This window comes from Neoarius graeffei, chromosome 7, assembly GCF_027579695.1.
Source record: "Neoarius graeffei isolate fNeoGra1 chromosome 7, fNeoGra1.pri, whole genome shotgun sequence".
Lineage (NCBI taxonomy): Eukaryota > Metazoa > Chordata > Actinopteri > Siluriformes > Ariidae > Neoarius > Neoarius graeffei.
Window position 1 is genome coordinate 90573450 of NC_083575.1, and position 26042 is coordinate 90599491.

At 44.3% G+C, this 26042-nt stretch overlaps 1 protein-coding gene across 1 annotated transcript in view; it reads left to right on the plus strand.

The window, feature by feature from the left end:
- The window catches only part of galntl6 (polypeptide N-acetylgalactosaminyltransferase like 6), an 836827-nt gene that overhangs the window by 733066 nt on the left and 77719 nt on the right, over positions 1-26042 (plus strand). The window contains exons 7-8 of the mRNA XM_060926560.1: positions 2690-2807; positions 15588-15695. Of these exons, the coding sequence (XP_060782543.1) occupies positions 2690-2807; positions 15588-15695 (226 nt within the window). The remainder of the gene's footprint in view (positions 1-2689; positions 2808-15587; positions 15696-26042) is intronic.

Consider the following 26042-nt stretch of genomic DNA (forward strand, 5'->3'; position numbering starts at 1 on the left):
CAGTATGGTTTTCCGGCCTTGACCCTTACGCACAGAGATTCTTCCAGATTCTCTGAATCTTTTGATGATATTATGCACTGTAGATGATGATATGTTCAAACTCTTTGCAATTTTACACTGTCGAACTCCTTTCTGATATTGCTCCACTATTTGTCGGCGCAGAATTAGGGGGGTTGGTGATCCTCTTCCCATCTTTACTTCTGAGAGCCGCTGCCACTCCAAGATGCTCTTTTTATACCCAGTCATGTTAATGACCTATTGCCAATTGACCTAATGAGTTGCAATTTGGTCCTCCAGCTGTTCCTTTTTTGTACCTTTAACTTTTCCAGCCTCTTATTGCCCCTGTCCCAACTTTTTTGAGATGTGTTGCTGTCATGAAATTTCAAATGAGCCAATATTTGGCATGAAATTTCAAAATGTCTCACTTTTGACATTTGATATGTTGTCTATGTTCTATTGTGAATACAATATCAGTTTTTGAGATTTGTGAATTATTGCATTCCGTTTTTATTTACAATTTGTACTTTGTCCCAACTTTTTTGGAATCAGGGTTGTAAACTGTTAGTGAGAGAGATGTGAATGTGCATGACTGAGCATATAGAGTCATTTAAAAAGAAAAACAGGAAGTCTGTAGCTTTTCTGAAATTTAAACCTGTATATATGAATAAAAATATCCCTTTTTAAAGATAGAGAGAGAGAGAGATATGTTTTTGTCCAGTTACAGTGCCTTGCAAAAGTATTCATCCCCCTTGGTGTTTGTCCTGTTTTGTCGCATTATAAGCTGGAATTAAAAGGGATTTTTGGAGGGTTAGCACCATTTGATTTACACAACATGCCGACCACTTTAAAGGTTCAACTTGTTTTATTGTGACACAAACAATAATTAAGATTCAAAAAAACAAACAAACCTAGAAATCTGGAGTGTGCATAGGTATTCACAAACTTTCGTACGAAACCCATAAATCAGAGCTGGTCCAACCAATTCACTTCATAAGTCACATAATTAGTTGATTAAGATCCACCTGTGTGCAATCAATGTGTCACATGATCTGTCACATGAGGTCTGTATCAATCAACCTGTTCTGGAAGGACCCTGACTCTGCAACACTACTAAGCAAGCAACATGAAAACCAAGGAGCCTCCAAACAGGTCAGAGACCAAGTTGTGGAGAAGTATAGATCAGGGTTGGGTTATAAAAAATATCCCACACTTTGAATATCCCACAGAGCACCATTAAATCCATTATAGCAAAATGGAAAAAATATGGCACCACTACAAACCTGACAAGAGAAGGCCCCGCCCACCAAAACTCACAGACCGGGGAAGGAGGGCATTAATCAGAGATGCAACAAAAACACCAAAGATAACACTGAAGGAGCTGCAAAGATTCACAGCGGAGATGGGAGTATCTGTCCATAGGACCACTTTAAGCCATACACTCCACAGAGTGGGGCTTTATGGAAGAGTGACCAGAAAAAAGCCATTGCTTAAGAAAACATGTTTGGAGTTTGCCTAATAGCATGTGGCAGACTCCCCAAACACATGGAAGAAGATTCTCTGGTCAAATGAGACTAAAATTGATCTTTTTGGCCATCATGGGAAATGCAATGTGTGGCGCAAACCCAACACCCTGAGAATACCATTCCTACAGTGAAGCATGGTGGTGGCAGCATCATGCTGTGGGGATGTTTTTCATCTGCAGGGACAGGAAAGCTGGTCAGGACTGAAGGAAAGATGGATGGCACTAAATACAGCGCAATTCCAGAGGAAAACCTATTTGAGTCGGCCAGAGGTTTGAGACTGGGACGAAGGTTCACATTCCTGTAGGACAATGACCCTAAACATACTGCTAAAGCTACACTGGAGTGGTTTAAAAGGAAACATTTAAATGTCTTGGAATGGCCTAATCAAAGCCCAGACCTCAATCCAATTGAGAATCTGTGGCATAACTTGAAGATTGCTGAACACCAATGCAACCCATTTAATGTGAAGGAGTTGGAGCAGTTTTTTCTTGAGGAATGGGCAAAAATCCCACTGGCTAGATGTGCTAAGCTAATAGAGACATACCCCAAGAGACTTGCAGCTGTAATTGCAGCAAAAGATGGCTCTATAAAGTATTGACTTTGAGGCGAGTGAATACCTATGCACACTCCAGATTTCTGTTTTTTATCTTAATTATCGTTTGTGTCACAATAAAACAACAATTTGCGCCTTTAAAGTGGTCGGCATGTTGTGTAAATCACACGGTGCTAACCCCCTAAAAATCCATTTTAATTTCAGCTTGTAATGCGACAAAACAGGACAAACACCTAGGGGGATGAATACTTTTGCAAGACACTGTATATCATGTACACGGTGCAAGACACTTCCACAGCAACACCATTTTATTTGAGTGTTTTGTGAATCTTCATCCATCTATAAACTCTGCTGCGGAAGAGTATAGTCGACGAGCTCAGCAGTGTGAAGCTACTGATCGCCTCAGAAAGTTTCAAGTGCTGACTTTTTCTTCTGCTATCCAGTGTCTCTGTCCCTCTCTGTGACCTTCAGCTGGATTTCTCTGTCTAGCACAACTGCACTTGAGCTCGAGCAGAATCTATACTTATAAATGTGTTATGATGTTTGTGTGTGTGTGTGTGAGAGAGAGAGAGAGAGAGTAGTGAACAAGTTGGTCCTTTCTTCATCTCTCCAGGTCACCTGTGATGGCTGGAGGTCTTTTTGCTGTGAACCGTCAGTGGTTCTGGGAGCTCGGAGGCTACGATACGGGCCTGGAGATCTGGGGAGGAGAGCAGTACGAGATTTCCTTCAAGGTGAGAGAGTCTAAGGCACAAATCTACACACACACACACACACGTCATTCATTCAACACAATCGATCCTGCTTTTATACCACAGCGCTGTTGGTCAGAAGGTGTTGATTAATCCTGTTCTGTCAGGACTTTGCCACATTCAGTTCCAAATGGTTTTTTTTTTCCACAGGAAGTTATTTCTACTTTTTTGTCTCATTCACTTGAGGTGAGAGTAAAAGGTAAGGCTGATGTGCTGCTGGAACATAAAAGATAAAAGGAAAGTTTTGCAGAAACTGAGTGTAACTATAAATGGATAAAATCTATGGCACGTCTTAATTCACTAAATAATGCCATGTAGTTATTGGAAACTTGCTGTAGTAGAAGAAGAATACAACACTTTTCGATGTGCTGACATTGGAAAATAATCAGCTTCAGCTTCAGGGTGGTGGCGATAACGTCATCATGGCATTGATTGTTTTATAACTGTTCTCAACCGGGAGAACTTTTATTTCCCACACTGTGACATGCAGTTTGAAACCTTTCCACACCTCCTACCTTTTTTTTTTAACCTTGATTTAACCAGGAAAGACTCATTGAGATTAAAAAATAAAAATCTCTTTTACAAGAGCATTCTGGCCAAGACAGGCAGCAGCACAGTTAACAAAATACAGAGCCAAAGACACATCCATACAGTAAATAAATAATGGGAAGCCATGACCTAAAGCAGCGGGGGGGGGGAGTGAGGGAGCGGGACAGAGGGGTGAGAGGGAGAGAGATGGGAGAGAAAGAGAGGGACAGTGGGACAGAGGGACGGGGAGAGGGAGAGAGAGGGAGGAAGAGAGATGGGGGAAAGAGAGAGGGACAGTGGGACAGAAGGACGGGGAGAGAGGGACAGAGAGAGAGGGACAGTGTGACAGAAGGACGGGGAGAGAGGGACAGAGAGAGAGGGACAGTGTGACAGAGGGACGAGAGGAGAGAGAGCGGGAGGAGGGGGGACGGGGACAGAAGAACAGAGGGGGGATGGGGGAGAGAGAGAGAGAAGGACAGTGGGACAGAAGGACGGGGAGAGGGAGAGAGAGAGAGAGAGGGACAGTGTGACAGAGGGACGGGGAGAGAGGGACAGAGAGAGAGGGACAGTGGGACAGAGGGACGGGGAGAGGGAGAGAGAGGGAGGAAGAGAGATGGGGGAAAGAGAGAGGGACAGTGGGACAGAAGGACGGGGAGAGAGGGACAGAGAGAGAGGGACAGTGTGACAGAAGGACGGGGAGAGAGGGACAGAGAGAGAGGGACAGTGTGACAGAGGGACGAGAGGAGAGAGAGCGGGAGGAGGGGGGACGGGGACAGAAGAACAGAGGGGGGATGGGGGAGAGAGAGAGAGAAGGACAGTGGGACAGAAGGACGGGGAGAGGGAGAGAGAGAGAGAGAGAGAGAGAGAGGGACAGTGTGACAGAGGGACGGGGAGAGAGGGACAGAGAGAGAGGGACAGTGTGACAGAGGGACGAGAGGAGAGAGAGCGGGAGGAGGGAGAGAGAGCGGGAGGAGGGGGGGACGGGGACAGAAGAACAGAGGGGGGATGGGGAGAGAGAGAGAGAAGGACAGTGGGACAGAAGGACGGGGAGAGGGAGAGAGAGAGAGAGGGACAGTGTGACAGAGGGACGGGGAGAGAGGGACAGAGAGAGAGGGACAGTGTGACAGAGGGACGAGAGGAGAGAGAGCGGGAGGAGGGGGGGACGGGGACAGAAGAACAGAGGGGGGATGGGGGAGAGAGAGAGAGAAGGACAGTGGGACAGAAGGACGGGGAGAGGGAGAGAGAGAGAGAGAGGGACAGTGTGACAGAGGGACGGGGAGAGAGAGGGACACAGGGAAGGAGAGGAACAGAGGGACCAGAGGACAGGGGAGAGAGAGACAAGGGGAAAGAGAGAGAGAGCGTGGGACAAAGGGACGGGGGAGAGAGGGACATGAAGGGGAGAGAGAGAGAGAGAGAGAGAGAGAGAGGCTGGTTAGGGAATGACTGTTTATTGCAGCTATAATGCAAGTTCAAACAGGAATTATAGGGGAAGCCTAATGGTTAGAGAAGCAGCTTTGAGACCAAAAGGTTGCTGGTTCGAGTCCCTGGACCAGCAGGAATGGCTGAAGTGCCCTTGAGCAAGGCACCGAACCCCCAACTGCCCCCAGGCTGCTCTGGGTGTGTTGAACATCACTCTGGATAACAGCATCTGCTAAACGCCTCTAATGTAATTTCCATAATAAGTTGCACGATAAAAAGGTCAATTAAAAGTAAATCAAGAAAAGTTCATTAAAATCACTAAACAAAACATCAGGCAAAACATTTACACCTCGGACCTGCATGCAAACGCAAACACGTCTTCGGTTATCACCAACATTTACACCTTTAAAGTTCAGAATAAGCTTTAAAGGTGCAGTCAGTGATTTTACTCAGTGAAAATCATACATATGTGCGAGTTCAAAAGCAAAGCAGTGCTCTTCTCTGCTGCTGTGGATGTTGTGTGTGTGTGTGTGTACGCTAAATATTTTCGGAGGGTTATTATGTCCAGGTCTTAGCCTTGCTTCAGTGTTTAATCTCAGCTGTAGATTTGTACCTCAGAGCTGCTGCTGTAATCATAATAACTAACCCAGGACTCTTCATCACTCTTCATCTGTTCATACTGAACGTCACAGTCACTACTCCGTGTCGTTACTCATCTCCATCTGTATACTGCACTGACCCGAGGTTTCTTCCTCGTCTCGTCTCAGGAAGGGTTTTTGTTTGTTTGTTTTTTATCCCTCGCTGGCTGAAAAGCCCGAAGGGGGATTCTGTCGTGGCGATTTCCGTCCGTCCCGGGGAGGGTGTTTACATTCTGAAATCAACTCTTCTCACAATTTTTGGAAAAATTTCACGAAACTTGGCAGGATTCTTTGCTATAGAGGTTTTTCACCTGACGTCACAGGGTCACGTGACGCCCCGGTGTCCGCCATTTTGAAGGTCAAGCTAGCTAATGTCAACAACATAGCTAGTATGTTACTGTAGCAATGTTTACGTTCAGTCATTTGGATGACTGTTAAAACCTTTCAGTCTCAAGTTTTTCCTTTACTGTATTTACTAGTTTACTGAACTAACGCGCTCGGGCCAGCCGGGAGCTAGCGCGCTCGGGCAGGCCGAGAACTAGCGCACACCGGAGCGCGCTAGCTCCCAGCTTGCCCGAGCGCGCTAGCTCAGTAAACTAGTAAATACAGTAAAGGAAAAACTTGAGACTGAAAGGTTTTAACAGTCATCCAAATGACTGAACGTAAACATTGCTACAGTAACATACTAGCTATGTTGTTGACATTAGCTAGTGCTAACAGCTAGCTGCTAGTACACTGCTACAACACAGACACTGACCCTAATAATACAGTTCTTGGTCATTGCCTGGTAACAGCAAATTTATAACAGGCCATGTCTCAACAGACTAAGAAGTTATTTCAATGACATTTAATAACATTTTGTTTATCCTGAGGACCGAAAGTAAATGAAAATGTGAACAAACCTTAGCTGTAATAAGACGGCGACCACCGGCTCCAGGGACGACCCGCTGATGTAGGCATGTTACCCAGCCTGACCCAAAATATTTGTAGGTATCCAAACTCTTATACGCTTTCAGATCAATACCTGTGTATGGCGATGGGTTTTTAACGACATGGGTATACAGATCATGTGGGATACAGATATACAGGTATACAGATCTAGCAGGAGTCGCTATTGTTGTGACCGCCAAAATGGCACCATCTACTTGTCGACATGGCAACGGTCACGTGGGTCGAAAACCTCTATATGTCGATAATACGCATATTGTAATTTCGTTAAATTCGGTCGCATTTTACCAGAGTTCCAGCCCTTGATTAACAAAATTATACTTTGACAGTTTCATGAAGGTGTGTTTTCCTTCTGACATCACCTCCTCTCACAATTTTTGGACGAATTTCTCGAAGCTTGGCAAAAGCCCTTGTTAAATGTCAGTTATACGCATATTGAAATTTCGTTTAATTTGGGCAAATTTTCCCAGAGTTATGCTCTTGATTATTAAAGGAGAACTTAAGTCATTTTTAAACTTGCTTTATTTCTTAATTAACGTGTTGTTCAATTACATTTTCGGTTTTAGTAACCTTATATCGTGACTCGTATTGCAACTAATTGCAATTAAATATTATACTTACAGTGGGGCAAAAAAGTATTTAGTCAGCCACCAATTGTGCAAGTTCTCCCACTTAAAAAGATGAGAGAGGCCTGTAATTTTCATCATAGGTACACTTCAATTATGAGAGACAGAATGGGGGGAAAGAATCCAGGAAATCACATTGTAGGATTTTTAATGAATTAATTGGTAAATTCCTCGGTAAAATAAGTATTTGGTCACCTACAAACAAGCAAGATTTCTGGCTCTCACAGACCTGTAACAACTTCTTTAAGAGGCTCCTCTGTCCTCCACTCGTTACCTGTATTAATGGCACCTGTTTGAACTCGTTATCAGTATAAAAGACACCTGTCCACAACCTCAAACAGTCACACTCCAAACTCCACTATGGCCAAGACCAAAGAGCTGTCAAAGGACACCAGAAACAAAATTGTAGACCTGCACCAGGCTGGGAAGACTGAATCTGCAATAGGTAAGCAGCTTGGTGTGAAGAAATCAACTGTGGGAGCAATTATTAGAAAATGGAAGACATACAAGGCCACTGATAATCTCCCTCGATCTGGGGCTCCACGCAAGATCTCACCCCGTGGGGTCAAAATGATCACAAGAACGGTGAGCAAAAATCCCAGAACCACACGGGGGGACCTAGTGAATGACCTGCAGAGAGCTGGGACCAAAGTAACAAAGGCTACCATCAGTAACACACTACGCCGCCAGGGACTCAAATCCTGCAGTGCCAGACGTGTCCCCCTGCTTAAGCCAGTACATGTCCGGGCCCGTCTGAAGTTTGCTAGAGAGCATTTGGATGATCCAGAAGAGGATTGGGAGAATGTCATATGGTCAGATGAAACCAAAATAGAAATTTTTGGTAAAAACTCAACTTGTCGTGTTTGGAGGAGAAAGAATGCTGAGTTGCATCCAAAGAACACCATACCTACTGTGAAGCATGGGGGTGGAAACATCATGCTTTGGGGCTGTTTTTCTGCAAAGGGACCAGGACGACTGATCCGTGTAAAGGAAAGAATGAATGGAGCCATGTATCGTGAGATTTTGAGTGAAAACCTCCTTCCATCAGCAAGGGCATTGAAGATGAAACGTGGCTGGGTCTTTCAGCATGATAGTGATCCCAAACACACCACCCGGGCAACGAAGGAGTGGCTTCGTAAGAAGCATTTCAAGGTCCTGGAGTGGCCTAGCCAGTCTCCAGATCTCAACCCCATAGAAAATCTTTGGAGGGAGTTGAAAGTCCGTGTTGCCCAGCGACAGCCCCAAAACATCACTGCTCTAGAGGAGATCTGCATGGAGGAATGGGCCAAAATACCAGCAACAGTGTGTGAAAACCTTGTGAAGACTTGCAGAAAACGTTTGACCTCTGTCATTGCCAACAAAGGGTATTTAACAAAGTATTGAGATGAACTTTTGTTATTGACCAAATACTTATTTTCCACCATAATTTGCAAATAAATTCTTTAAAAATCAATGTGATTTTCTGGATTTTTTTTTTCTCATTTTGTCTCTCATAGTTGCGGTATACCTATGATGAAAATTACAGGCCTCTCTCATCTTTTTAAGTGGGAGAACTTGCACAATTAGTGACTGACTAAATACTTTTTTGCCCCACTGTATCGGCCTATTCGGTTTGTAGCCGTGTTGAATTTAGTTCGTTTGGTCCACGGCAGGTGTCGCTTATCCGCGCGATCTTCACGAGACTTGTGCGAGGCTTCGAAACGTGAAGAAGTATCAGTCAGGTGTCAGTGCCGCCATTTTGAAAACTGTTTTCCAAACGTTTTCTAATATTGCACAAAAATGAGTTTAAATGACGATTACTGCCTACTTTTTTCAAACTTTCCTGATTGCCATCGAAACAAACAAAACTTCCGGCTTAATTACGTCAGCATTCGAAAGAGGGCGCGCACGTCTTTTGACAACGTTGGCAGATGTCGGTCACTTTGATTTCCGCTGTACGTTTTACTTCTGTCCTACGATGTCTCGCACAGGTCTCAACAAATCTCGTTTACGGCCATCGCTTTGACATACGGACTGAGATATTACAGAGCATATTTCAAACACTCATAACTTGCTATAGCAGCGACAAAATAGCGATCAAACATGCATTCCGATATTTAATAAAATGAGAGAAATAGAATTTTGATGATAAAAAAAAAATTTGCCTTCAGTTCTCCTTTAACAAACTTGTACTTTGGCGATTTCATCAAGGTGCGCTTGCTTTCTGAAATCAACTTCCCTCACAATTTTTATCCCCCGCTGGCCGAAAGGCCCGAAGGAGGATTATGTCGTCGCGATGTCCGTCCGTCCGTCCCAGGAAGGGTACTCACCTTCTGAAATCAACTCCTCTTACAATTTTTTGAGGAATTTCACAAAACTTGAAAGGATTCTTTATGTCGATAATACACATATTGCAATTTCATTCAATTCACTCACATTTTACCAGAGTTATGGCAGAGTTGCCAGCGGGGCATATTGTGCTCTCACTCTTGTTTCTTTCCCCCTCACTGCCATCTCCTCTGGTTTGTTCATTCGGGATCTGAATCTACATCTGGATTTCCATAAATCTGCCTCGTGACAGCATTAAAAGCTGAATAAATTCAATCCCTTGAGTAGATATTCTTTTCAACTATATTCTATCAAATTGTAAGTGGACACAGTGTTCTTTCTCCCAGCGATTTTTTGCTGCATTAGAACAGAACAATAGTGCTGAAGTGTGGCTTGAGGTTTGAGGCTTGTGTGCATACAGATGTTGAGACGCCGCATTGGAAGCACTTGACCCGAGCTACCTCAAGTGGGTCAGAAATAGTCTTGACACCATAGGATTGATTACAAGGGCAGAAAATACGGGGCAGTACTCCATCAGGGTGCACCGGCTAAAACTGGAACAATTCAGAAGCCTTTCATCAAAGCTCTCCTGTCTCTCGTGTACTTTTTTCACTTTCCTGTTTTTTCATAACTTCATTTCCGCCCCACAGTGAAACAGAACGCCTCGAAAAGCAGTAGTGTGCGTGATGAGGTCCGTCTGCCGTACGCCGCCATGCGAGCATTTCTCATTTCTGACAGCTGTGTAAAGCTGCACACTGGAGTTTTGTCATTTTCCTTCCTGCGTGTTACAGCCAAAGGGACACGGAGAGTCAGAAATAAAAACACAGGCGACAGTGCAGGTTTGTTTCGAGGCAGCACTGAAACTAATTGGTCCGTATGATCTCCTGCCCGTCTGAGGTGATCCGGTTTTGATTAGCGAGGCCAGGACACCAGACGCTCGTGGGAAATTTTTTTTTTCACCTTTATCAGACATAAAATACCTGCCATGGCTGCTTTTTCATTAGACGCTCCACTCCTGTGCACCATCAGTCGAACTTTGTGATCAGAACGCAGGCTCTCTGGAAACCATAGCAACTGCAAAAATGTTTCAGGAACGAAATTAAAACCTTTTTTTCCTTCATAAAATTGGCAGAATGTCTATATATTTAACCTCCTAGGGCCTAGCGGTCACATACGTGGACAGCACTTTTTAGAAATTCAGAACAAGAATCCACATATGTGGACATACTTTTTCTCAAAAAGTACATCTTATCAAAGATGATGCTTAGTTTTTATTCTAATCAGGTTCTAATAAGCCCAAATAGCAAAAAGAAATAAAAAATGCATGTAAAAAAAACAGCTTGGGTCTTAGGAGGATATATATATATATATATATATATATATATATATATATATATATATATATATATATATATATACACACACACACAGTGGTGCTTGAAAGTTTGTGAACCCTTTTTAGAATTTTCTATATTTCTGCATAAATATGACCTAAAACATCATCAGATTTTCACACAAGTCCTAAAAGCAGATAAAGAGAACCCAGTTAAACAAATGAGGCAGAAAATATTATACTTGGTCATTTATTTATCGAGGAAAACGATCCAGTTTTCCAATATTGATCCAATATTGTTTAATATCAGGGTTAAAGCAAGTATAAAAGTGAGAAAATTGACTACGCATTGTTCATGTCCAAATTAAGCCCCGTGAATTTAAATTGAATCTTGCATTTAAAGTAAAGTTTCGTCATAAATAATAAACTACCACCCATGAGACTGTTTATTTTATCTCTTTAATACGTACAGATAACAACTTGCATGTTTTTTCCTTCAAAATATAGCAATAATGCTCTTGTAAGAGCCGAAAATATAAACCGGTAGGAAAAGTCAGTAGAATAAATAGACACACACATAAATACAGTGGTATGCAAAAGTTTGGGCACCCCTGGTCAAAACTGCTGCTACTGTGAACAGTTAAGCAAGTTGAAGATGAAATGATCTCCAAAAGGCATAAAGTTAAAGACGACTCATTCCCTTTATATTTTAAGCAAAAACTTTTTTTTTTTTTTAATTTTCATCTTTTACATTTTCAAAATGACAAAAAAAGGAACAGGGCCCGAAGCAAAAGTTTGGGCACCCTGCATGGTTAGTACCTAGTAACACCCCTTCGGCAAGTATCACAGCTTGCAAACGCTTTTTGTAGCCAGCTAATAATCTTTCAGTTCTTACCTGGGGGATTTTCACACATTCGTCCTTGCAAAAGGCTTCCAGTTCTACAAGTTTCTTGGGCTGTCTTGCATGCACTGCTCTTCTGAGATCTATCCACAGATTTTCAATGATGTTTAGGCCAGGGGACTGTGAGGGCCAGGGCAAAACCTTCAGCTTGGGCCTCTTGAGGTATTCCATTGTAGATTTTGAGGTGTGTTTTGGATCATTGTCTTATTGTAGGACCCGTCCTCTTTTTAACTTCAACTTTTTTTTTACAGATGGTGTGATGTTTGCGTCCAGAATTTGCTGGTATTTATTCGAATCCATGCTTCTGTCGACCAATGAAATGTGCCCTGTGCCACTGGCTGCAACACAACCCCAAAGCATGATCGATCCACACCCATGCTTCAGAGTTGGAGAGGTGTTCTTTTCCTGGAATTTGGCACCCTTTTTTCTCCAAACATACCTTTGCACGTTGTGGCCAAAAAGTTCTATTTTGATTTCATCAGTCCACAGGACTTGTTTCCAAAATGTATCAGGCTTATTTAGATGTTCATTTGCAAACTTCAGACGCTGAATTTTGTGGCTCGGACGCAGGAACGGTTTTCTTCTGATGACTCTCCCATGAAGGTCATATTTGTTCAGGTGTCGCTGCATAGTAGAAGAGTGCACCACCACTCCAGGGTGTGCTCAATCTTTCTGAAGGTCTTTTGCAGTCAAACAGGGTTTTTTATTTGCCTTTCTAGCAATCCAACGAGCAGTTCTTTCAGAAAGTTTTCTTCATCTTCCAGACCTCACCTTGATCTCCACTGTTTCTGTTAACTGCCATTTCTTAATAGCATTACGATTTGAAGAAACAGCTACCTGAAAACACTTTGCTACGTTCTTGTAGCCTTCTCCTGCTTTGTGAGCATCGATTATTTTATTATTCAGAATGCGAGGGAGTTGCTTAGAGGAGCCCATGGCTGTTGATTTTAGGGACAAGTTTGAGGAGTCAGAGAATTTATACAGCTTTGAAATCTGCATCATCTGACCTTTCCTAACGAAGAATTTGAACAAGCCACAGCTCAATAAGCTAATTAAGGTCTGGAACCTTGGTCAAAGTTACCTGAGAACTCAAATGTATTGGGGTGCCCAAACTTTCGCATGGTGTTCCTTTTCTTTTTTCACTCTCCAATTGTACAAAACAAAAATAATACACAAATCTTGCAGAAAACGCTGAAAAGAAACATCTCGTCTTTACCTTTATGCCTTTTGGTGATCAGTTCATCTTCTGCTCACTTAACTATTCACAGTAACAGACATTTTCAGCAAGGGTGCCCAAACTTTTGCATGCCACTGTATATATCTATATATATTATTTTGTTACTGTTGCTGCTCATCTTGAAGCATGACTGGAGTCATAAAATGTGTGTATATAGGTTGCAGATCTTGTTTACGGATCTGCTGAAAAGAGAGAAATGTGTTATCGCTGTTATTCAGCTTGAGTGTGACTACAGTGTGAGGACCAACTTGGAGCGCTCGAGCCTGGGACCAGCCAATATATCGGTCAGCTGTCTTTATCCAGCCGGCGTCCTTCTGTCGGACGTGGGCGGATTTCAACATGCTGCATGTTTCCTCATAATAATATCCCGTTATATCCCGAGCCACGATTTCATCTCGGTACGGCGTACGAGTTTCAGTCATGTGACAATGATTCGTCTTTCTGTTGTTTAATCTTGAGAGAGAGAGGGAGAGAGGTTTGATTTCATGGCGGTAGCAGTGTCCAGGACAGGTCCATCTCGGAGCGTGTGAAGTGGGGGCCTGACTGCTAAGCGTCTGCCCCAGCAGGGGAGAGAGAGAGAGAGAGAGAGAGAGAGAGGGAGAGAGGTTTGATTTCATGGCGGTAGCAGTGTCCAGGACAGGTCCATCTCGGAGCGTGTGAAGTGGGGGCCTGACTGCTAAGCGTCTGCCCCAGCAGGAGAGAGAGAGAGAGAGAGAGAGAGAGGGAGAGAGGTTTGATTTCATGGCGGTAGCAGTGTCCAGGACAGGTCCATCTCGGAGCGTGTGAAGTGGGGGCCTGACTGCTAAGCGTCTGCCCCAGCAGGAGAGAGAGAGAGAGAGAGAGAGAGAGAGACGCATGCCATTTGATATGAGCACACAGCTCTCTCACGCAGCAGGAGGGACGATGAAACGAAGATCCTTCAGACCTGTCTGTTAGATGCCCACAACACCTCTACAATACAGATGCAGAATCTTTTTTCCTCAGGTTTTTTTTTTTTTAAAGATAGGAAATGCATCAAAAAGCTCTCTCGCTTGAGAGAAAACCTCTCTCGCTTCATCGCTGTGTGCAGTTCAGATGAGGGAGAGAGGCAGATGAGTAGAGATGAAGCCAGAGGAGATGCCCCCCCCCCCCAGGAATGTAATTGGAGCGTGTCGAGAGGACGGCGTGGCGCTGGGTTTGACACGTACACGTGGTGGAACAGTGTTATAGATGATTACAGAACAAGCTTACTCACTGGCTTTTACAGTAGGACACGAAAAAGCACAAAATCTGTGATATCAGATATTACTCATCTCTCGCTCTCTCTCTTTCTTGCTCTCTCTCTTGCTTTCTCTCTCTCGCTCTCTCCCGCTTGTGCTCTCTCGCTCTCTTTCTCGCTCTCTCTCCCTCGCTCTCTCTCTCTTTCTCACTCTCTCTCCCTTGTTCTCTCTCTCTCTCGCTCTCCCTTGTTCTCTCTCTCACTCTCCCTCGCTCTCTCTCTCTTTCTTGCGCTCTCTCATGCTCTCCCTCGCTGTCTCTCTCTTTCTTGCGCTCTCTCTCTCGCTCTCTCTCCCTTTCTCACACTCTCTCTCGCTCTCTCTCCGTCACTCTCTCTCTCCCTCGCTCTCTCTCTCGCTCTCTCTCCCTTGTTCTCTCTCTCTCTCTCTCTCCCTTGTTCTCTCTCTCTCTCACTCTCTCTCCCTCGCTCTCTGTCTCTCGCTCTCTCTGTCTCACTCTCTCTCCCTCACTCCCTCTCTTTCCCTCACTCCCTCTCTCTCCCTCATTCTCTCTCTTTCTCCCTCACTCTCTCTCTTTCTCGCTCTCTCTCCCTCGCTCTCTCTCCCTTGTTCTCTCTCTCCCTCTCTCTCCCTCGCTCATTCTCCCTTTCTTGCTCTCTCTCACTCTCTCTCTCACACTCTCTCTCTTGCTCTCTCTCCGTCACTCTCTCTCCCTCGCTCTCTCTCTCGCTCTCTCTCCCTTGTTCTCTCTCTCTCACTCTCTCTCCCTTGTTCTCTCTCTCTCACTCTCTCTCCCTCGCTCTCTGTCTCTCGCTCTCTCTGTCTCACTCTCTCTCCCTCACTCCCTCTCTTTCCCTCACTCCCTCTCTCTCCCTCATTCTCTCTCTTTCTCCCTCGCTCTCTCTCTTTCTCGCTCTCTCTCCCTCGCTCCCTCTCCCTTGTTCTCTCTCTCCCTCGCTCATTCTCCCTTTCTTGCTCTCTCTCACTCTCTCTCACACTCTCTCTCTTGCTCTCTCTCCCTCTCTCTCTCTTGCTCTCTTTCCCTCACTCTCTCTCTCGCTCTCTCTCCCTTGTTCTCTCTCTCTCACTCTCTCTCCCTTGTTCTCTCTCTCTCACTGTCTCTCCCTCGCTCTCTGTCTCTCGCTCTCTCTGTCTCACTCTCTCTCCCTCACTCCCTCTCTTTCCCTCACTCCCTCTCTCTCTCCCTCATTCTCTCTCTCCCTCGCTCTCTCTCTTTCTCGCTCTCTCTCCCTCGCGCTCTCTCCCTTGTTCTCTCTCTCCCTCTCTCTCCCTCGCTCATTCTCCCTTTCTTGCTCTCTCTCACTCTCTCTCTCACACTCTCTCTCCCTCACTCTCTCTCTTGCTCTCTCTCCCTCACTCTCTTTCTCACTCTCTCTTTCTCATTCTCTCTCACACTCTCTCCCTCACACTCTCTCTTGCTCTCTCTCTCTGTCTCTTTCCCTCACTCTCTCTCTCTCACTCTCGCTCTCTCTGTCTCTTGCTTTCTCTCTCTCTGTCTCTTTCTCTCTCACTCTTAATCTCTCTCTTTCTCACTCTCTGTCTTTCTCTCTCTCTCTCTCTCTCTCTCTCTCTCTCTGTTTTCTTCAGGTGTGGATGTGTGGAGGCAGTATGTATGACGTGCCGTGCTCCAGAGTGGGCCACATCTACAGGAAGTACGTGCCCTACAAAGTGCCCTCAGGAACTAGCCTGGCTCGGGTGAGTACAGCACCACACAGAACCCTCACCATGATGGGAGGGTGAATTATATGAGATATCAGGCTTGTAGTACTCGAGTCTGACTCGTGTCCTAATTTTAAACACTCGAGACTTGACTTGGACTTGGACTCGTGCGTTAACAGCATTCAGACTTGTAAACTTGAGATGAGGACTCTGAATTTTTTCTTTATTTTTTTATAACATGCCATAATAATTTTGCATAAGATATTTATATCTACATGAATTTTTATTAACTAATTTCGTGCAAGAGGCGGCACGGTGGTGTAGTGGTTTGCGCTGTCGCCTCACAGCAAGAAGGTCCGGGTTCGAGCCCCGGTGGCCGGCGAGGGCCTTTCTGTGTGGAGTTTGCATGTTCTCCCCGTGTCCGCGTGGGTTTCCTCCGGGTGCTCCGGTTTCCCCCACAGTCCAAAGACATGCAGGTTAGGTTAACTGGTGACTCTAAATTGAGCGTAGGTGTGAATGTGAGTGTGAATGGTTGTCTGTGTCTCTGTGTCAGCCCTGTGATGACCTGGCGACTTGTCCAGGGTGTACCCCGCCTTTCGCCCGTAGTCAGCTGGGATAGGCTCCAGCTTGCCTGCGACCCTGTAGAACAGGATAAAGCGGCTAGAGATAATGAGATGAGAATTTCGTGCAAGAGTGTCACACCTTGGCGCGTGCATCTCAGGACGACTCGCACCTGCACAGGATTAAAGCGCAATCAGCGCGCCTATATAAAAATTGTGAAAACACACTTACTTTGCGAAGTATTGAGTTGCGTTGCTGACACATTACTCAGTCTTATTTCCTTGTTTGGTTTCCTGATCCCTGATTTCCTGTTTCTTATCTTTGATTCTGCCGAGTCTACGATAGCCTGTTTGTGCCTCGCTCGACCTGTTTCACCATTTTACGATTTTGCCTGCTGTTCTGGGGTCGGTTTCTCAATAACATTGCCCTTTTAGGGCTAAAGGCAATGTTTTAACACAGTCAACTCATAGCTCCCAAACTTCAGGAAAAAAGAGGAAGAAGTGAAAGATTGGAGCCTAGAAAACAGAAATGACACAGAAAAAGACCACCAGAACTCATGAAAATTAACATGAACTCCAGATCATGTCCGTATTCTTCTCACTGCAATTGTAATTTTATAATGACTTGTAATTAAATCGGCCGTGCTCATACGCTGGATAGAATTACGATTTAAATTGTTCAGATCAGGACAAAACTTGTATTTTTATTTCATACCAGACAATGCAAACACAATAGAATAAATTCCGCGATAGAAACAATTTTTGCGATAGAAAAAACAAGTTTTGTAAAGAATAAATGTGCTTTATATATGCATATACATGTCAATAACATTTATTTAAATAGTATACATAAGCATCCATTGTTTTTGTTGATAATGATCGTTTGTATCAGTAGCAGTGTAATATTTAAATAATATTAGCCGGCATTGAGTGGTCTATCACAGTGTTTCTCAACCACTGGGCCGTGAAGCGCCATCTAGTGGGCCGTGAATTTTTTTCAAGTTTGAAGCTAAATACTAAATAGTTCAGGATGTTGTAGTGTCCCAAATCCAGTAGCTGGTTTGCCGTATACTTTTCAAGTGGAATAAGTACATTTGTAGGTAAATTAAGAAGAACAAGCCTTTATTTTGTCACATTTCACCCAAACAAACAGAGAGAGAGAGCAGCGGGCTGAATAAATAAATACATTTGTGGGTAAATTATATGGATCTGTGATGCCTGCTGGAAGAGAAGAACGGGGAGGATTGAGAATCGAGTGGCTGTGGTTTGTTTACACCCGATACTAAAACTTGTAGCATCCTAGCAACCAATACAAAGAGAAGATTGATATGTGTGGGTTTTGACCCATATTATTTTAAAAACTCAGACTTTTCTGAAGATAAGACATTTCTACCAACCATCGAGTACCCAGATATCACATTCTATCGGGTTCGGCTGCCGAAGAATCAAGTCCGACCTTGGACAAAACGTAGCCCATGTTCCGAGTGGGTGTCCAGTCTGGATTCTTTCTATTGTATAATTTTGCTGGCGCTCCTACAGTAGAAGCGAAATGGTAATACACGTGTTAAAATAACAACGCCCGAGTGAACCACGACAAGAGAGAACGCTCATTTTATAGCAAAATTCTAGCAACAGGAAATAAAATTCTTCCATGATATTATCGAGAGAGCTTTTGAGTCTCACCTGAGATAAAATGATCACTGCAGACACGAGCTGTTTTGGTTTTAGTCTCTGTTCGATCAGCCCTGCCGATGTTGTTCAGCCGCGCTCGTCTCCTCTCCGTACCAAACCTCAGAGTTTCCTCGCCCTCTTTCCGAATCACGGACGGAATTCTAAAAAATCGTAACGTGCCACGGTCACGAGTACTTAACCGTATACAGCACAAAGATACGCCATCGCTAAAAGAACGCTTAAAGCAGTGGAAAAACAAAGAGAGTTGCGCACGCGTGACTATGTTTTGTACGGAATGTCGCTTGACATTTGTCGCATTTGTATCTCCACCAACATGGCCGACATCCGGGTTTCTATTTTGCTTTGACGTCACTTGCAAGAAAGGATCACACAGCCCTCACAGACAGAAAGGAAAAGCTTTTTAATGGCTTCATTGGCCAAATAAATACATTTGTCCAAAGGTACACTGTCCAAGAGAATGAGGAAGCTTTTTGGCAAGTAAACAATTTAACACTGAATCATATGTTGGCAACATGGTGGGTTCAGTGGTTAGAAGTGTCGCCTCACAGCAAGAAGGTTCAGGGTTTGATCCACTTGGCTGAACCCTGGGCCTTTTTGTGCGAAGTTTGCATGCTCTCAGCATGGGTTCTCCTCCTCCGAGCGCTCCTGTTCCTCCCACAGTCCAAAGACATGTGGATTAGGTCACACGTTTGCCATAGGCGTGAATGTGAGTGTGAATGGACCTGCCCAGGGTGAACCCCACCCAGGGTGAACCCCGCCTCTCACCTGAAGTCAGCTGGGATTGACTCCAACGTCCCCATGACCTAATGATGGACGGATGAATCATATGGCATTTCAGTATCTTTATTTGGAAATCGGCTGAGTTCAGGGAGCCGTTACTCTGAAGTTTCTCATAATTCTGTGGTATCATGTGAAGAAGAATCTGACTAGCAGTCACTCGTGCCATTCAGGCAGAATTTTACTGTACAACTGTAATGTAAATTCACTTTGAATCCCTTTGTATTTAAAGCGAGACGGCCTTTCAATTTCATAAAATCGGTGAAATTTAGTTCCCTATGAAATGCGGTCATTGTGATATCAGGGTCTCTGCACATTTCTGACCAGCAAAAATAATACTTTTTAAGACCATTTTAAGACCACTGAGTATAAAAAATAAGACCACTACCACGGAACAAATACGTACAGTAAAAAAAAAGCACACTCTAGGTTAAGTTCAAAGAATTTTTTTTAAATAAATAAGTGCATCTTCTGCAGAACCCACAGTATTTCTGCCTTCAGCGTAGCGGTTGGGGCGAATGCCGCGAAAGCACTTGTGCTGGGACCCGGAGACGCTAAAGCTGGCGTTGCACTTTTTGTGACCGTAGAGGCGAACATTGGCATGGGGACTGTTGTTGCCCGACTAGCAGCATAGCGCATATGCTTTTCCCCTTTCGAGTGAGCGTCAAGGGCTTTACAGCCCATTGTTGTTAACTTGATGTCTTTCCGACATACCTTACATCTCGCTTCATATTCTGAAGTTGCTGTTGTTAGCCAACTTTTGTATTTTGGCTCCTCAAGCCACTTGTTACTAAACTTACACTTCCCCATCTCCGTTCATGTTCAAGTTCAACCACTTCTTCCTCGTCTGCTCTACTCTCAATGGTTCTACTACATGGATAAAAGAACACACTGCCCCCTGTGGCGTGGTTCCTGCGCTATTAGAACTAGTGCTAGACACACAACGGCTCTTGTGCTACTTGTTCAGCATCTTGATAACAAACGACGCTGGTTGAATAAATAACGTTAGCGCGGAAAAAAAATCCAGACATATGGGTTTTTTTTTTCCATTTACCGTAGGCTACCCGGATGAAATTTAATACCTCCCATGTGAAATTTAATACCATAGCTCAAAAAATAGCGAAATATAATGCTTTTTAAGACCTTAAAAAACACATATTAAAAATAAGACTTTTTAAGACTTTTTAAGGATCCGCGGAGACCCTGGATATATGTTTATTTCTGTAATATCTCACAAAATATCAGGCCGTTCTGTTCTGCGGCTGGGAAGTTATTTAATTTGAGGCGATTAAAGCAAATAATGTGCATGAAATCGCTCGCTTCGCGCAGTCAAGCAGACAGAGGAAGTCCGTGTGTGTGCGCATGCGCAGGTTTACCTTTGAGCGTGCACTGACAGTTCCACCATTCTGTCGCTAAACGAACAGCTGATCACACCGAGGTGCTCGCTGAGCGCCGATATTTATTAGTTTGGTCCTGCGTTTCCTTTCCTTCGTATAGAACATAACGTCTTTTCTTCTCGCTTTCTTTCCGTTACTGTAGTCGGTCTTTCACGTTTCATTCGCACACTCACGTCCTCCATTTTTCTCTGCTGTTTCAAATTTGTATCCCACAATGCCTTGTGCGGACGGGGAAAGCCCACCACGTGATGCATGGCATAGTATTGGGTCATGGTGAAGCAGGAAAAAATAGCGGAGAATTTCGGGCCACGTAGAGATAAAGTCGTTAATTGTTCTATTTAAGAAAGCTAATAGAATTGGTAGTCTGTGATTCAAATTCAGTAGCTTTCGGTCCACTAAACAAGAATAACCGGGTGTCGGGGAAAATTCTTTTTATGGCCTACACTTGAAAATCTGAAAGGCGGTCTAGCTTTAATGGATTTATATGGCCAAATACATCGGCTACATTTCAGTAGTTATTTCAATAGAGGCAATTTTACGAGACTGTTCTCAAGTAAGTAAAAAAAGCTAAATTTCAGTATTTATCTCTCGGAGTCTCCACATAATATGTCCTTATTGACTGAATGAGAGGGCCAGATGGGAAAATATTGGGGTGCAAATGACCAAGAGCCAAATATTTTCCCGTCCTGACTCGATCAATAAGCGTTTTATCATATGACCTTTTTTTTTTTACTAACATACACAGTGAAAAACAATGAACAGCGGTGTGCGAAAAACGGCTCAGCTGAGCACAGTGAAAGTGAATTTTATTATCCAGATGATTTATCAGACACAGACTTAAGGCCAATTTATGCTGACAACCCAGTCCTCGCAGATAGCGTCGCAGACAGTGTCTGCGTAGCCCCCCCCACCTTCGCAGACGCTCTGCGCGCACCTCCCAAAAATTGTGACCACCGCAGAAGCCTCGCAGACAGCGTCGCAGACAAGAGGGCTCTGATTGGTCCACTCTACATCCGCTGTACACGCACTTCCGCTTCCCTACTTTCCCGGTTTGGTTTGTTTTCACGACCGCCATTTTTAAAAACACGAGTGAAGATGGAGCAGCACGAAGAGCGGTTGATTGAGGAAGTACGTACATCTATACGACTCCAGTTCTAGTCATTATAAAAAAAAAAAAAACAGTTCTAGTCATTATAAGTAACCGGAGGATAAACACTCCACTAACCACACCCACTAACTACTCCTAGCGACTTCGCGCCCCCTTGTGTTGTGCCGGTGAATAACATCGCGCACGCCTATTACTCCCCGCTCAACGATAAATTACAACTGTCTGCGAAAAGCTATCTGTGAAAGCCTTGTCGCAAGAGCATGCAGAGGCCTTTAATTGAACAAGCTGAAATTGTCAAAGAAAATGAAAAAAGATACTTTCGAGCAAAGAAGTTCAACAACAAGGAAAAAAAACGTAAAAAATAAGTACGACATGAAAATTTTCAAATATTTCTTGCTGAAGAGACACAACAGTCGTCGAAAGAGCTCGACAGCTTGCTACAGTATGTAGTTTCGATGTACAAGCAAAGAAAAAAGGCAAATTTAGACTACGAGCCTGACACTTTCTTCCTTTTTGCAAAGTATTCGACGCTACCTTGGCAACAACAACAACAGTACGATAAACATCCTGAAAGATGAAGACTTTAAAAAGTCCCGGGAAGTCCTGAAGTCCAAGCGCAGAGACCTCAGAAAAAGTGGAACAGGCAACAAACCAAATGCCACAGAAGCCTTTACTGGTGGAGATATGGATCATATTTTTGAAGAAAACAATTTTAATAAAATTGTTAAAAAAAAAATTAAAACCCGGGCTGGTGGTGGTGTAGTGGTTAGCGCTGTCGCCTCACAGCAAGAAGGTCCTGGGTTCGAGCCCCGTGGCCGGCGAGGGCCTTTCTGTGCGGAGTTTGCATGTTCTCCCCGTGTCCGCGTGGGTTTCCTCCGGGTGCTCCGGTTTCCCCCACAGTCCAAAGACATGCAGGTTAGGTTAACTGGTGACTCTAAATTGAGCGTAGGTGTGAATGTGAGTGTGAATGGTTGTCTGTGTCTATGTGTCAGCCCTGTGATGACCTGGCGACTTGTCCAGGGTGTACCCCGCCTTTCACCCATAGTCAGCTGGGATAGGCTCCAGCTTGCCTGCGATCCTGTAGAAGGATAAAGCGGCTAGAGATGAGATGAATTAAAACCCGATAAAATTCACTTTCGCTGTGCTCAGTTGTGTCGCTCATTTTTCAAAGTAGCAATTCAGAGCAAAATGAAAACAACGGAAGCGAGCGAAACGGGGCCGGGGCCGCATACAGCTTCCCAGACCGGATTCAGAAATCTGTGTCTGACCAGTCACATGACTTTCCCCAGTGGTTTTATTATGAGCTGTGCTTCGTAGAAGAGAGCAACTGGACTTGCTTGAAGATTCTTGAAAACGTTTCGCCTCTCATCCAAAAGGCTTCCTCAGTTCTGTCTGACTAATAGGGAGTATCCAGTATTTATCCTCTCATGGATCATCATAGAATCCGAATCAGAATGCTGATGGCTGCATTGTAGGTGGCTGATAAAAAGATGTCTTACGCTACGTTCACACTGCAAAGCTTAATGCTCAATTCCGATTTTTTTGTGAAATCCGATTTTTTTGTGAGGTCGTTCACATTAACAAATATATGCGACTTGTATGTGATCCTCAGTATGAACGAAAAGCGACCTAAAAGTGTTCCGCATGCGCATTGCAGGATACGACGACGTCACACGCAGTGAGCATGGCCAGTGTTTACGGAAGTAAAACCGCCCGGTTGCGGTATGACCCATCCAGTCTAGCTTGAATAGCTGTATCCCCCCCAAATGGAAATCAGCTCCCTAACCTCTGCGTCCTTCCATTGAGAAGATTCAGAACCTTCACAGCCCGAAGCGTCCCTCGCATTGATGTCATGCGCAGGGGCGCAGATACGGTTTTTGAACTGGGAGGGACAAAGCTGCCAGCAAACCAACCCCAAACCCCGATATGCCTGTCAAACTTCTTGTGGGTTACCATAGCAACCAAGCTCGAGCTCGCAACCTGTGCAGTCTGCGCAGCTCAACCAACCGAATATCAGTCTTTGTTTTGTTTTATGTGAGTTGTTGCAACTATGTATACACTGCTGTGCACCTCAATAAACCGAATGGTAATTAGTCTTTTGATTTTTCCGTGAGGTTTGCCTTATGCAAAGAAAGACAGCATAGACGGTTTTTCCTCCCTATAAGTGGGGGGGACCGAACGAGGTGAATTGAAATCTGGGTGGGACTCGTCCCCCCCTCTATCTGCGCCCGTGATTATGCGCCATGTTGTTGTAACTTTTTTTGAGAGACCCGCCGCCTACTTCAGCGCAGAATAGTGACGTTTGTGGCTTGTTGATGACGTGTAAGTCGGATGAATGCGACCTGGCGGTTCAGACTGAAGTTGCATATGAAAAGAGCGGATAGGAATCGGAATTAGGACCACATATCCAAACGGCCTGGGTCGGATTTGAAAAAATCGGATCTGTGTCGTTCATATTGTCAATAAAAGATCGGATACAGGTCACATATGGGCGAAAAGATCGGATTTGAGTCACTTCAGCCTGCAGTGTGAACGTAGCCTTAGACACCCACCTCTGTTCAATGATGGTCGTTCCAGGTTGACAAAAATGAACGATCCTCTCTGGCTAAGATGTCTGCCAGGTACTATGTACCTGGATGACTGAGAATCTTCACAGACATGTTTCTACGCACTTTGGGATGAGATCCCTTCGACTGGTGCGGGAGTATGAGAGGACTTCAGAAAAGCCTCGGTCACAACCGGCCGTACGTGCTCCTACAGCCGGTCTACGTGCAAAAAACGCACGGAGGGCGCGCGTGTGACGTGCTGATTTTTGAGCCGTGGACTGGCCGCAGACCGGGTGCAGAGGTTCTTTGTCATGTCAAACAAACTCTACAGGCACTTACGTTTTTTTCAGGTTGCAAGACAAGCTTATGGCCAACGTGCGTCTTTCTCCACGAACAAAAAAAAAAAGCAGCGATTTGGGAAACGCCAAAAATCGCACGGCCAAAAAATCGTACGTCCGGTTGTGACCTAGGCTAAAACTGGCAGACATCTTAGCCAGAGAGGATCGTTTATTTTTGTCAACCTGGAACGACCGTCATTGAACAGAGGTGGGTGTCTAACACTACGTTCAGACTGCAACCTGAAACGACCCATATCCGATTTGTTGTGAAATCCGATTTTTTTGTTAGGCCGTTCACATTACCAATTATATGAGACTTGTATGCGATCTCCAATATGAACGGAAAACGACCCAAAAGTGTCCCGCATGCGCAAATTGACACGTAATAAGCACATCTACGTAATACGTAAACAAAAAAAAGCGCACTCTTCAAGTTTAATGATTTATTTTTTGTTTGTTTGTTTAATTATCTGGTTAGTGTTAAAGTGTGAGGTCTCGTGTGTTTTTGTTTCTGAACTGAAATGAAAACGTGTAGCCTGGTAACGAGGGTTGACTCCTAAATGTCTCTCTAATTTCTATATAAGTGCACTACATGTTACTAGGAAGTAATGGATTTTTAAACTCTATATAGTGCACTCGAGCTTCAGTAGGCAGTCATTTGGGATACGGCCGCTGTATTACCAAACTCTTAATTCAGGCTTAATAATTTGCACATATTTATTTCATCATATTAATAAACTTTTTCTACATTTTTATAAAGATTAATTTAGATTGTTTATAGCCAGCTGAATTCTGCAACTTCTCTCAGCGCTGGCTCAAGGTGCAGAAACACCAGCGCAGTTTGCGATGGAGATGAGGCGAGACCTGGCGATGTGGTTTTTGTGGCGGCGGCGGCGGAACTCACACAATAATCTGATTAATGTGGGCAGCAGACTAATGAGACCGAAGGTGTCAAATTACTGGAAATTTCCAGAACAATCTTATCCTGTAATACAGGATGGTTTAAGTTATAAATCAGTTATAGAAACACTTTTATTTAATCAGGCTAACAGATCAACATCCAGGTCCCTACCAAACCCACCATTAGCTTGATCAATTCTATAAAAGTCTATTTAAATTCTGAAAACTGTACAAATGTTGTTGTTTTCCACCAAAGAGGCGGGATTAGCCAACGCAGAATAGTGACGTTTGTCTCTTGTTGATGACGTGTAGGTCGCATGAATGCGACCTGTCCGGTCAGACTGCAGTCGCATGTGAAAATAACGGATATGAATCGGAATTAGGACCACATATCCAAGCGGCCTGGGTCGCATGTGAAAAAAATCGGATCTGTGTCGTTCAGATTGTCAATAACAAATCGGATACAGGTCGCATATGGGCAAAAAAATCGGATATGGGTCGTTTCAGGGTGCAGTCTGAACGTGGTCTGAGACATCTTTTATCAGCCACCTACACAGGCGCAGATAGAGGGTGGGACGGGTGGGATTCGTCCCACCCAGATTTAAATTCACCTCGTTCGGTCCCCCCCACTTATAGGGAGGAAAAACCGTCTATGCTGTCTTTCTTTGCATAAGGCAAACCTCATGGAAAAATCAAAAGACTAATTACCATTCGGTTTATTGAGGTGCACAGCAGTACAGACATAGTTGCAACTAGACTCCGAAGCCGCCGCCAGGCGCCGCTAAAACCGCCATTTAGAATTTGAGCCGCCGCCAGCCAATAATTTTGTAAGCCAATTTGAGCCGCTATCTAATAAAATTTGGCTGAGCCACTAAGAATTGTGTACATCAAATAATGGGTTTATCCACATCATGAGCTACAAGAAAAGTGACACAAACATGATCAACTGTACACACTAGTAGTAACACAATAGAGACGTATAGGCATACACTGTAGAGATTTAGAACTGATATCACAGCACAGAGAGCCACCACAAGCTTGCCGTTGTGACTACCTGTCTGGCTT